Raw genomic sequence first — 16994 nt, 5'->3', positions numbered from 1 at the left:
CTGATTGGTGACTAGTCTAGTAACTCCTTTATCACCTCTAACAGGTCTGATTGGTGACCAGTCTAGTAACTCCTTTAACACCTCTAACAGGTCTGATTGGTGACCAGTCTAGTAACTCATTTAACACCTCTAACAGGTCTGATTGGTGACCAGTCTAGTAACTCCTTTAACAGCTCTAACAGGTCTGATTGGTGACCAGTCTAGTAACTCCTTTAACAGCTCTAACAGGTCTGATTGGTGACCAGTCTAGTAACTCCTTTAACAGCTCTAACAGGTCTGATTGGTGACCAGTCTAGTAACTCATTTAACAGCTCTAACAGGTCTGATTGGTGACCAGTCTAGTAACTCCTTTAACAGCTCTAACAGGTCTGATTGGTGACCAGTCTAGTAACTCCTTTAACAGCTCTAACAGGTCTGATTGGTGACCAGTCTAGTAACTCCTTTAACACCTCTAACAGGTCTGATTGGTGACCAGTCTAGTAACTCCTTTAGTACCTCTAACAGGTCTGATTGGTGACCAGTCTAGTAACTCCTTTAACAGCTCTAACAGGTCTGATTGGTGACCAGTCTAGTAACTCCTTTACCACCTCTAACAGGTCTGATTGGTGACCAGTCTAGTAACTCCTTTAACACCTCTAACAGGTCTGATTGGTGACCAGTCTAGTAACTCCTTTATCAGCTCTAACAGGTCTGATTGGTGACCAGTCTAGTAACTCCTTTAACACCTCTAACAGGTCTGATTGGTGACCAGTCTAGTAACTCCTTTATCAGCTCTAACAGGTCTGATTGGTGACCAGTCTAGTAACTCCTTTAACACCTCTAACAGGTCTGATTGGTGACCAGTCTAGTAACTCCTTTAACAGCTCTAACAGGTCTGATTGGTGACCAGTCTAGTAACTCCTTTAACACCTCTAACAGGTCTGATTGGTGACCAGTCTAGTAACTCCTTTAGTACCTCTAACAGGTCTGATTGGTGACCAGTCTAGTAACTCCTTTAACAGCTCTAACAGGTCTGATTGGTGACCAGTCTAGTAACTCCTTTACCACCTCTAACAGGTCTGATTGGTGACCAGTCTAGTAACTCCTTTAACACCTCTAACAGGTCTGATTGGTGACCAGTCTAGTAACTCCTTTATCAGCTCTAACAGGTCTGATTGGTGACCAGTCTAGTAACTCCTTTACCACCTCTAACAGGTCTGATTGGTGACCAGTCTAGTAACTCCTTTATCAGCTCTAACAGGTCTGATTGGTGACCAGTCTAGTAACTCCTTTATCACCTCTAACAGGTCTGATTGGTGACCAGTCTAGTAACTCCTTTAACACCTCTAACAGGTCTGATTGGTGACCAGTCTAGTAACTCCTTTATCAGCTCTAACAGGTCTGATTGGTGACCAGTCTAGTAACTCCTTTACCACCTCTAACAGGTCTGATTGGTGACCAGTCTAGTAACTCCTTTATCAGCTCTAACAGGTCTGATTGGTGACCAGTCTAGTAACTCCTTTATCACCTCTAACAGGTCTGATTGGTGACCAGTCTAGTAACTCCTTTATCACCTCTAACAGGTCTGATTGGTGACCAGTCTAGTAACTCCTTTATCAGCTCTAACAGGTGCTAAAGGAGGAACAAAAGTTACATGCAAAAATAACATGCAAGAAAAAAAGAGGAGGGGCTTATAACAGAACCTGAATGACGGGTTGCTACTACACGCACACACACACACACACACACACACACACACACACACACACACACACACACACACACACACACACACACACACACACACACACACACACACACACACACACACACACACACACACACACACACACACACACACACACACAGGGAGCAAAGCTTGCAGATCATCCAATCATCTTCTCACACGGCCTCATACAGATCTACAGGGACATCGAGCACCAGAAAATAGAGATTCCATTTATTTTAAAACACCAGGTACAGTAAAAACATTTTATGTGCTTTTTTGTGATCTGGTCTGTCTTTACTAAACACGTTAGATCTAGTCTGTCCTTACTAAACAAGTTAGGTCTAGTCTGTCCTTACTAAACAAGTTAGATCTAGTCTGTCCTTACTAAACAAGTTAGGTCTTGTCTGTCCTTACTAAACAAGTTAGATCTTGTCTGTCCTTACTAAACAAGTTAGATCTAGCCTGTCCTTACTAAACAAGTTAGATCTAGTCTGTCCTTACTAAACACGCTAGATCTAGTTTGTGATGTATTTTTCGTAATTTTCTCTCTAGGAAGGAATATGCCCGAATCTAGCTCACAATTAACAACTTGATACTTTATTTGATCTAATCTGAGTTCATCTAGGTCTGCTCTAATCTGAGTTCAATCTAGGTCTGCTCTAATCTGAGTTAATCTAGGTCTGCTCTAATCTGAGTTAATCTATGTCTGCTCTAATCTGAGTTCAATCTAGGTCTGCTCTAATCTGAGTATATCTAGGTCTGATCTAATCTGAGTTCATCTAGGTCTGCTCTAATCTGAGTTCAATCTAGGTCTGCTCTAATCTGAGTTCATTTAGGTCTGCTCTAATCTGAGTTCATCTAGGTCTGATCTAATTGAGTTCATCTAGGTCTGCTCTAATCTGAGTTCATCTAGGTCTGATCTAATCTGAGTTCATCTAGGTCTGATCTAATCTGAGTTCAATCTAGGTCTGCTCTAATCTGAGTTCATTGAGGTCTGCTCTAATCTGAGGTCATCTAAATCTGATCTAATCTGAGTTCATCGAGGTCTGCTCTCCAGTCTTGAGTTGTTTATGATCAGATACAACAACAGTTGTAATCAATTATATATATATATATACACTGAGTGTACAAACCATTAGGAACACCTTCCTAATATTGAGTTGCACCCCCTTTGTCCTCAGAACAGCTCAAGTCACCGGGGCATGGACTCTACAAGGTGTCAAAAGTGTTCCACACTACCCGACCCCGTTCAGAGGCACATAAATATTTTATCTTCCCCATTCACCCTCTGAATGGCAACACATACACAATCCATGTTTCAATTGTCTCAAGGCTTAAACATCCTTCTTTAACCTGTCTCCTCCCCTTCATCATCACACTGATTGAAGTGGATTTAACAAGTGACATTAATAAGGGATCATATCTTTCACCTGGATTCAACTGATCAGTCTATGTCATGGAAAGAGCAGGTGTTCCTAATGTTTTGTACACTCAGTGAATATTTATATCCTTTTTTTACATTAAGTTTTTCCAGAATAATAAAGCAGTACTATCAAAATGTATTAACATTTAATAAATTGACATTACCTGAAACCTGACAGATTGTGGTTGAAAATATATAGAGTATCAACCCATTTTTTCTGCATTAAAACATGGTACGGTAAAGACGACAGATTTTACCTTCGGTTTATGACGTTCACTTTTAACTTTAACAGGTATACTGTTTTGTAACTATTTAAACCTCGCATTCATTGTCATGTAGTTAAATATTTTCTTCCCCTTAAGTTTCATGTTCCTGGATCCTTCAGGAGATTACATTTCAAACTAACACTTGACTCATCCAGGCGTGGTCCCAAATGACACCCTATTCTCTATTGGGCCCTGTTCAAAAGAAGGGCACTATATAGGGAATAGGGTGGCATTTGGAACTCATGTACAGTATATTGTCTCTTGATGGATGTGCTGCCAAATGAAAATGTGCTCAAACCTGCTGGGCTGTTCATGTTGATGACGTTTCATGATAATCGTCAAGAGGGCTCACGTTACTAGGTTACCACAGTTGTTTTAATCCAACGATAACAACTGTCCTACTGTCACTAGTAGAAAGAGGAGGAAGGGAAGCGCTACTAAGGTACACTATAGTACATTTTGGTAGATAGAAGGTGCTCTTTGGTAAAAGGGGTGAATTGGTCATAAAATAGAAAGGAGGACCAAGGCACTCTTCATATAATTCATTAAAATGCCTTTATTTGTATAGCATGTTCAATAGAAACAAAGTTTTAAAAATCGACATGTTTCGGCTGCATGGCCTTCGTCAGGGAGTATGGCCTTCGTCAGGGAGTATGGCCTCCGTCAGGGAGTATGGCCTCCGTCAGGGAGTATGGCCTCCGTCAGGGAGTATGGCCTCCGTCAGGGAGTATGGCCTCCGTCAGGGAGTATGGCCTCCGTCAGGGAGTATGGCCTCCGTCAGGGAGTATGGCCTCCGTTAGGGAGTATGGCCTCCGTCAGTGTGTATGGCCTCCGTCAGGGAGTATGGCCTCCGTCAGGGAGTATGGCCTTCGTCAGGGAGTATGGCCTCCGTCAGGGATTTGATTTTGTCTGATTTTTTAAACTTTGTTTCTATTGAACATACCATACAAATAAAGGTAATTTAATGAATGATATGAAGAGTGCCTTGGTCCTCCTTTCTATTTGATGTCCTATTGTCACGTTCCACAGCAAGAAAACCAAATATGTCACTGAAACAGAAGGGGGAACTAAAAGTCAATGACAACAACCAAAACGACACGGCTGGGGTTTTAGGAGGGGTTCTGAGAGACACTCATGGTGTCCACTGAACGTTGACTAGCAACAACAACTGGATCCTAAAAGACTTCCACCATGAGACCCACTAAATTCACCAAGAACAGGCAAACAAAATGAAAACACACACCAAACTTAAAGACATGAAGTAAACCACAACTAAAGGAGTTAACCCTCCACATCTATCAAGACAACTAAAGGAGTTAACCCTCCACATCTCTCAAGACAACTAGAGTAGTTAACCCTCCACATCTATCAAGACAACTAGAGGAGTTAACCCTCCACATCTATCAAGACAACTAGAGGAGTTAACCCTCCACATCTATCAAGACAACTAGAGGAGTTAACCCTCCACATCTATCAAGACAACTAGAGGAGTTAACCCTCCACATCTATCAAGACAACTAGAGGAGTTAACCCTCCACATCTATCAAGACAACTAAAGGAGTTAACCCTCCACATATCTCAAGACAACTAGAGTAGTTAACCCTCCACATCTATCAAGACAACTAGAGTAGTTAACCCTCCACATCTATCAAGACAACTAGAGGAGTTAACCCTCCACATCTATCAAGACAACTAGAGGAGTTAACCCTCCACATCTACCAAGACAACTAGAGGAGTTAACCCTCCACATCTACCAAGACAACTAAAGGAGTTAACCCTCCACATCTATTAAGACAACTAGAGGAGTTAACCCTCCACATCTACCAAGACAACTAGAGGAGTTAACCCTCCACATCTATCAAGACAACTAAAGGAGTTAACCCTCCACATCTATCAAGACAACTAAAGGAGTTAACCCTCCACATCTACCAAGACAACTAGAGGAGTTAACACTCCACATCTATCAAGACAACTAGAGGAGTTAACCCTCCACATCTACCAAGACAACTAGAGGAGTTAACCCTCCACATCTACCAAGACAACTAAAGGAGTTAACCCTCCACATCTACCAAGACAACTAAATGAGTTAACCCTCCACATCTCTCAAGACAACTAGAGGAGTTAACCCTCCACATCTATCAAGACAACTAGAGGAGTTAACCCTCCACATCTATCAAGACAACTTGAGGAGTTAACCCTCCACATCTACCAAGACAACTAGAGGAGTTAACCCTCCACATCTACCAAGACAACTAAAGGAGTTAACCCTCCACATCTACCAAGACAACTAAAGGAGTTAACCCTCCACATCTCTCAAGACAACTAAAGGAGTTAACCCTCCACATCTATCAAGACAACTAGAGGAGTTAACCCTCCACATCTATCAAGACAACTTGAGGAGTTAACCCTCCACATCTACCAAGACAACTAGAGGAGTTAACCCTCCACATCTACCAAGACAACTAAAGGAGTTAACCCTCCACATCTACCAAGACAACTAAAGGAGTTAACCCTCCACATCTCTCAAGACAACTAAAGGAGTTAACCCTCCACATCTACCAAGACAACTAGAGGAGTTAACCCTCCACATCTACCAAGACAACTAAAGGTTCAGTTCTAATTGACTCAACGGACAAAAAAATCTTAACCAGATGTAATTCTTCCCAAATGTTCAATACAGCTCCTTTCAGACATAACATCTTTCCACCACAAATATATATATACTCCAATGTAGGCACTCCTCCTTCTCTCCAATCCTTTCAACTTTTATGGTTTAACAGGAAGACGAAGTGACAGAGTAATAAACCGTTCCGTCTCCCTTAACCCTTAAGGTGACCTGACCTCAACCCACTTGATGTCTAAACCAAAGGTCTCCACCCATAGTTAGTTACTCACCTATAGTTCTCCCGTGACTTCCTCCCGTCCACCCAGCACATTCCTACAGATAACCATTAACTTCTGATGTAAAACCAGTCTCTATCCCCCCCAGATACTATAGTATTACTGATGTAACAACCAGTCTCTATCCCCCCTCAGATACTATAGTATTACTGATGTAACCAGTCTCTATCCCCCCTCAGATACTATAGTATTACTGATGTAACAACCAGTCTCTATCCCCCTCAGATACTATAGTATTACTGATGTAACAACCAGTCTCTATCCCCCTCAGATACTATAGTATTACTGATGTAACAACCAGTCTCTATCCCCCCTCAGATACTATAGTATTACTGATGTAACAACCAGTCTCTATCCCCCCTCAGATACTATAGTATTACTGATGTAACAACCAGTCTCTATCCCCCCTCAGATACTATAGTATTACTGATGTAACAACCAGTCTCTATCCCCCCTCAGATACTATAGTATTACTGATGTAACAACCAGTCTCTATCACTCCTCAGATACTATAGTATTACTGATGTAACAACCAGTCTCTCTCCCCCCTCAGATACTATAGTATTACTGATGTAACAACCAGTCTCTATCCCCCCTCAGGTACTATAGTATTACTGATGTAACAACCAGTCTCTATCCCCCCTGAGATACTATAGTATTACTGATGTAACAACCAGTCTCTATCCCCCCTCAGATACTATAGTATTACTGATGTAACCAGTCTCTATCCCCCCTCAGATACTATAGTATTACTGATGTAACAACCAGTCTCTATCCCCCTCAGATACTATAGTATTACTGATGTAACAACCAGTCTCTATCCCCCCTCAGGTACTATAGTATTACTGATGTAACAACCAGTCTCTATCCCCCTCAGATACTATAGTATTACTTCAACCAGTCTCTATCCCCCCTCAGATACTATAGTATTACTGATGTAACAACCAGTCTCTATCCCCCCTCAGATACTATAGTATTACTGATGGAACAACCAGTCTCTATCCCCCCCCAGATACTATAGTATTACTGATGTAACAACAAGTCTCTATCCCCCCTCAGATACTATAGTATTACTGATGTAACAACCAGTCTCTATCCCCACTCAGATACTATAGTATTACTGATGTAACAACCAGTCTTTATCCCCCCTCAGATACTATAGTAATACTGATGTAACAACCAGTCTCTATTCCCCCTCAGATACTATAGTTTTACTGATGTAACAACCAGTCTCTCTCCCCCCTCAGATACTATAGTATTACTGATGTAACAACCAGTCTCTATCCCCCCCTCAGGTACTATAGTATTACTGATGTAACAACCAGTCTCTATCCCCCCTCAGATACTATAGTATTACTGATGTAACAACCAGTCTCTATCCCCCCTCAGGTACTATAGTATTACTGATGTAACAACCAGTCTCTTTCCCCCCTCAGATACTATAGTATTACTGATGTAACAACCAGTCTCTATCCCCCCTCAGGTACTATAGTATTACTGATGTAACAACCAGTCTCTTTCCCCCCTCAGATACTATAGTATTACTGATGTAACAACCAGTCTCTATCACCCCTCAGATACTATAGTATTACTGATGTGACAACCAGTCTCTATCACCCCTCAGATACTATAGTATTACTGATGTAACAACCAGTCTCTATCACCCCTCAGATACTATAGTATTACTGATGTGACAACCAGTCTCTATCACCCCTCAGATACTATAGTATTACTGATGTAACAACCAGTCTCTATCCCCCCTCAGATTCTATAGTTTTACTGATGTAACAACCAGTCTCTATCCCCCTCAGATACTATAGTATTACTGATGTAAAAACCAGTGTCTATCCCCCCTCAGATACTATAGTATTACTGATGTAACAACCAGTCTCTATCCCCCCTCAGATACTATAGTATTACTGATGTAACAACCAGTCTCTATCACCCCTCAGGTACTATAGTATTACTGATGTAACAACCAGTCTCTCTCCCCCCTCAGGTACTATAGTATTACTGATGTAACAACCAGTCTCTCTCCCCCCTCAGGTACTATAGTATTACTGATGTAACAACCAGTCTCTATCAACCCTCAGATACTGTAGTATTATTGATGTAACAACCAGTCTCTATCACCCCTCAGATACTATAGTATTACTGATGTAACAACCAGTCTCTCTCCCCCCTCAGGTACTATAGTATTACTGATGTAACAACCAGTCTCTATCCCCCCTCAGGTACTATAGTATTACTGATGTAACAACCAGTCTCTATTCCCCCTCAGATACTATAGTTTTACTGATGTAACAACCAGTCTCTCTCCCCCCTCAGGTACTATAGTATTACTGATGTAACAACCAGTCTCTATCCCCCCTCAGGTACTATAGTATTACTGATGTAACAACCAGTCTCTATCCCCCCTCAGATACTATAGTATTACTGATGTAACAACCAGTCTCTATCCCCCCTCAGATACTATAGTATTACTGATGTAACAACCAGTCTCTATCCCCCCTCAGATACTATAGTATTACTGATGTAACAACCAGTCTCTTTCCCCCCTCAGATACTATAGTATTACTGATGTAACAACCAGTCTCTATCCCCCCTCGGGTACTATAGTATTACTGATGTAACAACCAGTCTCTATCCCCCCTCAGATACTATAGTATTACTGATGTAACAACCAGTCTCTATCCCCCCTCAGATACTATAGTATTACTGATGTAACAACCAGTCTCTATCCCCCCTCAGAAACTATAGTATTACTGATGTATCAGCCAGTCTCTATCCCCCCTCAGATACTATATTATTACTGATGTAACAACCAGTCTCTATCCCCCCTCAGATACTATAGTATTACTGATGTAACAACCAGTCTCTATCCCCCCTCAGATACTATATTATTACTGATGTAACAACCAGTCTCTATCCCCCCTCAGGTACTATAGTATTACTGATGTAACAACCAGTCTCTATCACCCCTCAGATACTATAGTATTACTGATGTAACAACCAGTCTCTATCACCCCTCAGATACTATAGTATTACTGATGTAACAACCAGTCTCTATCCCCCCTCAGAAACTATAATATTACTGATCTAACAACCAGTCTCTATCCCCCCTCAGATACTATAGTATTACTGATGTAACAACCAGTCTCTATCCCCCCTCAGATACTATAGTATTACTGATGTAACAACCAGTCTCTATCCCCCCTTAGATACTACAGTAATACTCATGTAACAACCAGTCTCTATCCCCCCTCAGATACTATAGTAATACTGATGTAACAACCAGTCTCTATCCCCCCTCAGATACTATAGTAATACTGATGTAACAACCAGTCTCTTTCCCCCCTCAGATTCTATAGTTTTACTGATGTAACAACCAGTCTCTATCCCCCCTCAGATACTATAGTATTACTGATGTAACAACCAGTCTCTATCCCCCCTCAGATACTATAGTAATACTGATGTAACAACCAGTCTCTATCCCCCCTCAGATACTATAGTAATACTGATGTAACAACCAGTCTCTATCCCCCCTCAGATACTATAGTAATACTGATGTAACAACCAGTCTCTTTCCCCCCTCAGATTCTATAGTTTTTCTGATGTAACAACCAGTCTCTATCCCCCCTCAGATACTATAGTATTACTGATGTAACAACCAGTCTCTATCCCCCCTCAGATACTATAGTATTACTGATGTAACAACCAGTCTCTTTCCCCACTCAGATACTATAGTGTTACTGATGTAACAACCAGTCTCTATCCCCCCTCAGATACTATAGTATTACTGATGTAACAACCAGTCTCTATCCCCCCTCAGATACTATAGTATTACTTCAACCAGTCTCTATCACCCCTCAGATACTATAGTATTACTGATGTAACAACCAGTCTCTTTCCCCCCTCAGATACTATAGTATTACTGATGTAACAACCAGTCTCTATCCCCCCTCAGATACTACAGTAATACTCATGTAACAACCAGTCTCTATCCCCCCTCAGATACTATAGTAATACTGATGTAACAACCAGTCTCTATCCCCCCTCAGATACTATAGTAATACTGATGTAACAACCAGTCTCTTTCCCCCCTCAGATACTATAGTATTACTGATGTAACAACCAGTCTCTATCCCCCCTCAGATACTATAGTATTACTGATGTAACAACCAGTCTCTATCCCCCCTCAGATACTATAGTATTACAGATGTAACAACCAGTCTCTATCCCCCCTCAGATACTATAGTAATACTGATGTAACAACCAGTCTCTATCCCCCCTCAGATACTATAGTATTACTGATGTAACAACCAGTCTCTATCCCCCCTCAGATACTATATTATTACTGATGTAACAACCAGTCTCTATCCCCCCTCAGATACTATAGTATTACTGATGTAACAACCAGTCTCTATCCCCCCTCAGATACTATAGTAATACTGATGTAACAACCAGTCTCTATCCCCCCTCAGATACTATAGTAATACTGATGTAACAACCAGTCTCTTTCCCCCCTCAGAAACTATAATATTACTTCTGATCTATCATGTCTCTAATCCACGTTTAACCCAGAATCCAACAGTGCCAACCCTCCACATCTATCAAGACAACTGAAGCACTTGGCCAGCCACTCTTAAATAGCACCTGGGCCAGCCACTCTTAAATATCACCTGGGCCAGCCACTCTTAAATAGCACCTGGGCCAGCCACTCTTAAATAGCACCTGGGCCAGCCACTCTTAAATATCACCTGGGCCAGCCACTCTTAAATATCACCTGGGCAGCCGCTCTTAAATATCACCTGGGCCAGACGCTCTTAAATATCACCTGGGCCAGCCACTCTTAAATATCACCTGGGCCAGCCACTCTTAAATATCACCTGGGCCAGCCACTCTTAAATATCACCTGGGCCAGCCACTCTTAAATATCACCTGGGCCAGCCACTCTTAAATATCACCTGGGCCAGACTCTCTTAAATATCACCTGGGCCAGCCACTCTTAAATAGCACCTGGGCCAGACACTCTTAAATATCACCTGGGCCAGACGCTCTTAAATATCACCTGGGCCAGCCACTCTTAAATATCACCTGCGCCAGCCACTCTTAAATATCACCTGGGCCAGCCACTCTTAAATATCACCTGGGCCAGACGCTCTTAAATATCACCTTGGCCAGCCACTCTTAAATATCACCTGGGCCAGCCACTCTTAAATATCACCTGGGCCAGCCACTCTTAAATATCACCTGGGCCAGACTCTCTTAAATAGCACCTGGGCCAGCCACTCTTAAATATCACCTGGGCCAGCCACTCTTAAATATCACCTTGGCCAGCCACTCTTAAATATCACCTGGGCCAGACTCTCTTAAATAGCACCTGGGCCAGCCACTCTTAAATATCACCTGGGCCAGCCACTCTTAAATATCACCTGGGCCAGACTCTCTTAAATATCACCTGGGCCAGCCACTCTTAAATAGCACCTGGGCCAGCCACTCTTAAATATCACCTGGGCCAGACGCTCTTAAATATCACCTGGGCCAGCCACTCTTAAATATCACCTGGGCCAGCCACTCTTAAATATCACCTGGGCCAGCCACTCTTAAATATCACCTGGGCCAGCCACTCTTAAATATCACCTGGGCCAGCCACTCTTAAATATCACCTGGGCCAGCCACTCTTAAATATCACCTGGGCCAGACGCTCTTAAATATCACCTGGGCCAGCCACTCTTAAATATAACCTGGGCCAGCACAGGTGAAGCACCTTCTAATTAACGAGATGGACAAGCCAGCACAGGTGTAACACAAACTGACTAACGAGGTGACACCAATTGGTGCGTTCTACGTGCTAACATCCAACCTCGAAATAGAAAAATAAAATTAAACAGCCTGTAACACTTTTGCCAGTGTAGTGATGTAGGGAACAGCCACATTAGTGCACTCCAACGCCATTAAGGTCCAGACCTCTTAGCAGAGGCTTATACTGTATATGGAAGGTAACTTAACTGTATCATCGTGAACTGTATTGTTTAATGCTGTCTGTTTTCTCTCTCTCTCTCTCTCTATATCCATCTTTCTCCCTCTCTCTCCCCCTCCCTCTCCCTCTCTCCCCCTCCCTCTCCCTCTCTCTCTCTCCCTCTCTCCCTCTCTCTCTCTCTCTCTCTATTCATCTCTCTCTCTCTCTCTCTCTATTCATCTCTCTCTCTCTCTCTCTCTACCCATCCCCCTCTCTCTCTCTCCCTCTTTCCCTCTCTCTCTCTCTCTCTCTCTCTCTCCCTCCCCCAGGGATACCATGGTTCGAACATTGAACAATATGACGGAGCTGAGAGGTTCTAGGTTTGGTCGTCCCTGGCCGAGGCACGGACTCAAGCTCCTTTTCTGGTTCGCCAAAGATTACATCGTCATCAAAAATGACAACCAGATGGTTGCAAATTACAACCCCAAAGAAGAACGCTTTGGTTTCCATTACTTCATGAACAGACGTGAGTGTGAAAACGACGTCTGCAAGAGGCTGCTTCCTTATGGTGACTACCCGTTCTATGAGGTGGGCAACCTCCACCTCCCAGCATCTGATTCCATGCCTGAGTACGTCAGGAAGCACAACACTGGTCACATAGATACCAGCAACATGGACCGCCTCATCATCAGTATGCGTCCAGACATGACAGTGGATAAGGTCTATGTGACCCAGCACGAGGACCTGAGGAGCTTCGACCCGGTCAACACATATTGCATCAGCAGGGGGTTGCTCATGACCATACGTGGCCAATCATTGGAGATCTTCCTGAAAGAGGCGGGCTATTCCACCCATGAGAAAAATGTAATTATGCATCAGGGCATCGCCCCCAGGGAGTCTGGGGATACCAGAAATGATATGGAAGGTGGATCCAGAGCTCCACCCAGAGCTCCACCCAGAGCTGCACCAGGATTCTGGGATAGCTACTGTACCATACTGTAACCAGGCTACTGGGAAAGCTACTGTACCATACTGTAACCAGGCTTCTGGGAAAGCTACTGTACCATACTGTAACCAGGCTTCTGGGAAAGCTACTGTACCATTCTGTAGATCAGTGTCCTTAAGTCCTGGTCCTGGGGACTCTGAAGGGGGGAACTTTTTAGTTTCTTGCCCTAGCACATTGCATTTCATTTTGGTTTGTTCATTTTCACTAATACACTTGGTCATTCATCAGACGCTCTTATCCAGAGTGACTTCAGTGCATTAAAGGCAGATAAACAGCAACATACTGTATCACAGTCAGAGCAAGTCAACTGTTTCTGTTACCATTACTTGGAGGGTTGTTGCTGTTGGGGCCTGCTACTGGCTAATGTACTTCTGTATTTTAAAATACAAAATACATGCATTTTAATTAAATACACTTCAAAATACAAGTATTTGGTAGTTTATTTTTCAAACATTTGACTTTGTTATTTTTTGTTGTTGTATTTTGACATTTTTCACCTTCCCTGGTTGTAATCAATGTAGTTTCCTCTTCACTTTAACCCAAAACATAAATGTGATGACATTAAATCAATGTGGAAAGCTGATTGGATTTGCAAATCAACTACATAAGAACATTTCATCTCGTGGCCGGCAATGAATGCAACAAGTAATCATTCTCAAATTCTTTAGAGGCTAATTCATTGAGTCTATCTACCAAGTCTATATACCAAATCTATATACCAGTCTACCAAGTCTATATACCAAATCTATATACCAGTCTACCAAGTCTATATACCAAATCTAGAGTCAATCTGATCTATGGTTCATGAGTAGATGTTTAAAGTATGTTTTAGCATTAGCATGTGTGCTAACATGCGTCTATAGGTAGAGTGCAGCCATATTTGAATGTAGCAACTATTTTGTCTCAAAACTATTAAAGACAAACATCTGAAGTGAATCTGATGTATTGTTCATAAAGGAGAAGATGATTCCAGATGGTTTTGAACATTAGTTGTAAATAATGATTTGTTAATAGTTTCCATGTTTTTCTTTTAGAGATCTCAGTACAACATTCAGTGTGGTTCATCTTAGAGACGTCCATGATAGTGCTGACAAGTTTCAAGTTGATATGCCACTGTGGAGTGGATTTACAGGGATTTAAACGGCCACCTAAAATCAGCTATCTGTTGATCATGTGTTTCTACATGATCTTCTCACTCCACCTTGTGGCCACAGATGGAACAGCACTCCAGACTGACGGAAGAGGAGAAAGAGATGGAGAGTGACGGAGAAAAACAAAGAGAGGTATGAAGACGCCGACACACATCAGTTCACGTTGATACAGCCTCCCTGTGCTATGTGGTGTAATCCAGGCAGTACTATGTGGTGTAATCCAGGCAGTACTATGTGGTGTAATCCAGGCAGTATTATGTGGTGTAATCCAGGCAGTATTATGTGGTGTAATCTAGGCAGTATTATGTGGTGTAATCCAGGCAGTACTATGTGGTGTAATCCAGGCAGTATTATGTGGTGTAATCCAGGCAGTATTATGTGGTGTAATCCAGGCAGTACTATGTGGTGTAATCCAGACAGTATTATGTGGTGTAATCCAGGCAGTATTATGTGGTGTAATCCAGGCAGTTCTATGTTGTGTAATCCTGGCAGTACTATGTGGTGTAATCCAGGCAGTATTATGTGGTGTAATCCAGGCAGTACTATGTGGTGTAATCCAGGCAGTACTATGTGGTGTAATCCAGGCAGCACTATGTGGTGTAATCCAGGCAATACTATGTGGTGTAATCCAGGCAATACTATGTGGTGTAATCCAGACAGTATTATGTGGTGTAATCCAGACAGTATTATGTGGTGTAATCCAGACAGTATTATGTGGTGTAATCCAGACAGTATTATGTGGTGTAATCCAGGCAGTACTATGTGGTGTAATCCAGGCAGTACTATGTGGTGTAATCCAGGCAGTATTATGTGGTGTAATCCAGGCAATACTATGTGGTGTAATCCAGACAGTATTATGTGGTGTAATCCAGACAGTATTATGTGGTGTAATCCAGACAGTATTATGTGGTGTAATCCAGACAGTATTATGTGGTGTAATCCAGGCAGTACTATGTGGTGTAATCCAGGCAGTATTATGTGGTGTAATCCACGCAGTACTATGTGGTGTAATCCGGGCAGTGCTATGTGGTGTAATCCGGGCAGTGCTATGTGGTGTAATCCAGACAGTATTATGTGGTGTAATCCAGACAGTATTATGTGGTGTAATCCAGACAGTATTATGTGGTGTAATCCAGGCAGTACTATGTGGTGTAATCCAGACAGTATTATGTGGTGTAATCCAGGCAGTACTATGTGGTGTAATCCAGGCAGTATTATGTGGTGTAATCCACGCAGTACTATGTGGTGTAATCCGGGCAGTGCTATGTGGTGTAATCCGGGCAGTGCTATGTGGTGTAATCCAGACAGTATTATGTGGTGTAATCCAGACAGTATTATGTGGTGTAATCCAGACAGTATTATGTGGTGTAATCCAGGCAGTACTATGTGGTGTAATCCAGACAGTATTATGTGGTGTAATCCAGGCAGTACTATGTGGTGTAATCCAGACAGTATTATGTGGTGTAATCCAGGCAGTATTATGTGGTGTAATCCAGGCAGTACTATGTGGTGTACTACACGTTCCCCTTAACAACAGGTGTTTTACTGAGAACACAAATTCCCCCTAACAACAGGTGTTTTATTGAGAACACACATTCCTCTTAACAACAGGTGTTTTACTGAGAACACATTCCCCTTAACAACAGGTGTTTTATTGAGAACACACATTCCCCTTAACAACAGGTGTTTTACTGAGAACACACATTCCCCTTAACAACAGGTGTTTTATTGAGAACACACATTCCCCTTAACAACAGGTGTTTTATTGAGAACACACATTCCCCTTAACAACAGGTGTTTTACTGAGAACACACATTCCCCTTAACAACAGGTGTTTTACTGAGAACACACATTCCCCTTAACAACAGGTGTTTTATTGAGAACACACATTCCCCTTAACAACAGGTGTTTTACTGAGAACACACATTCCCCTTAACAACAGGTGTTTTACTGAGAACACACATTCCCCTTAACAACAGGTGTTTTATTGAGAACACACATTCCCCTTAACAACAGGTGTTTTACTGAGAACACACATTCCCCTTAACAACAGGTGTTTTATTGAGAACACACATTCCCCTTAACAACAGGTGTTTTATTGAGAACACACATTCCCCTTAACAACAGGTGTTTTATTGAGAACACACATTCCCCTTAACAACAGGTGTTTTACTGAGAACACATTCCCCTTAACAACAGGTGTTTTACTGAGAACACATTCCCCTTAACAACAGGTGTTTTATTGAGAACACATATTCCCCCTAACAACAGGTGTTTTATTGAGAACACACATTCCCCTTAACAACAGGTGTTTTATTGAGAACACACATTCCCCTTAACAACAGGTGTTTTATTGAGAACACATTCCCCTTAACAACAGGTGTTTTATTGAGAACACATTCCCCTTAACAACAGGTGTTTTACTGAGAACACATTCCCCTTAACAACAGGTGTTTTACTGAGAACACACATTCCCCTTAACAACAGGTGTTTTATTGAGAACACACATTCCCCTTAACAACAGGTGTTTTATTGAGAACACACATTCCCCTTAACAACAGGTGTTTTACTGAGAAC

General features: G+C 42.1%; 1 protein-coding gene across 1 annotated transcript; it reads left to right on the top strand.

The window, feature by feature from the left end:
* The first annotated feature begins 1750 nt into the window (after positions 1-1750).
* On the top strand, positions 1751-13693 carry LOC139567760 (uncharacterized). Its single transcript, XM_071389247.1, has 2 exons — positions 1751-1956; positions 12590-13693. Exon 2 carries the CDS (start codon positions 12597-12599, stop codon positions 13260-13262), a length of 666 nt encoding a protein of 221 aa, XP_071245348.1. The 5' UTR covers positions 1751-1956; positions 12590-12596; the 3' UTR covers positions 13263-13693.
* The last annotated feature ends 3301 nt before the right edge of the window (positions 13694-16994 follow it).

The sequence above is a fragment of the Salvelinus alpinus genome, chromosome 1 (genome assembly GCF_045679555.1).
Source record: "Salvelinus alpinus chromosome 1, SLU_Salpinus.1, whole genome shotgun sequence".
In the NCBI taxonomy this organism is placed as follows: domain Eukaryota; kingdom Metazoa; phylum Chordata; class Actinopteri; order Salmoniformes; family Salmonidae; genus Salvelinus; species Salvelinus alpinus.
This window is presented reverse-complemented; position numbering and strand designations above follow the sequence as displayed.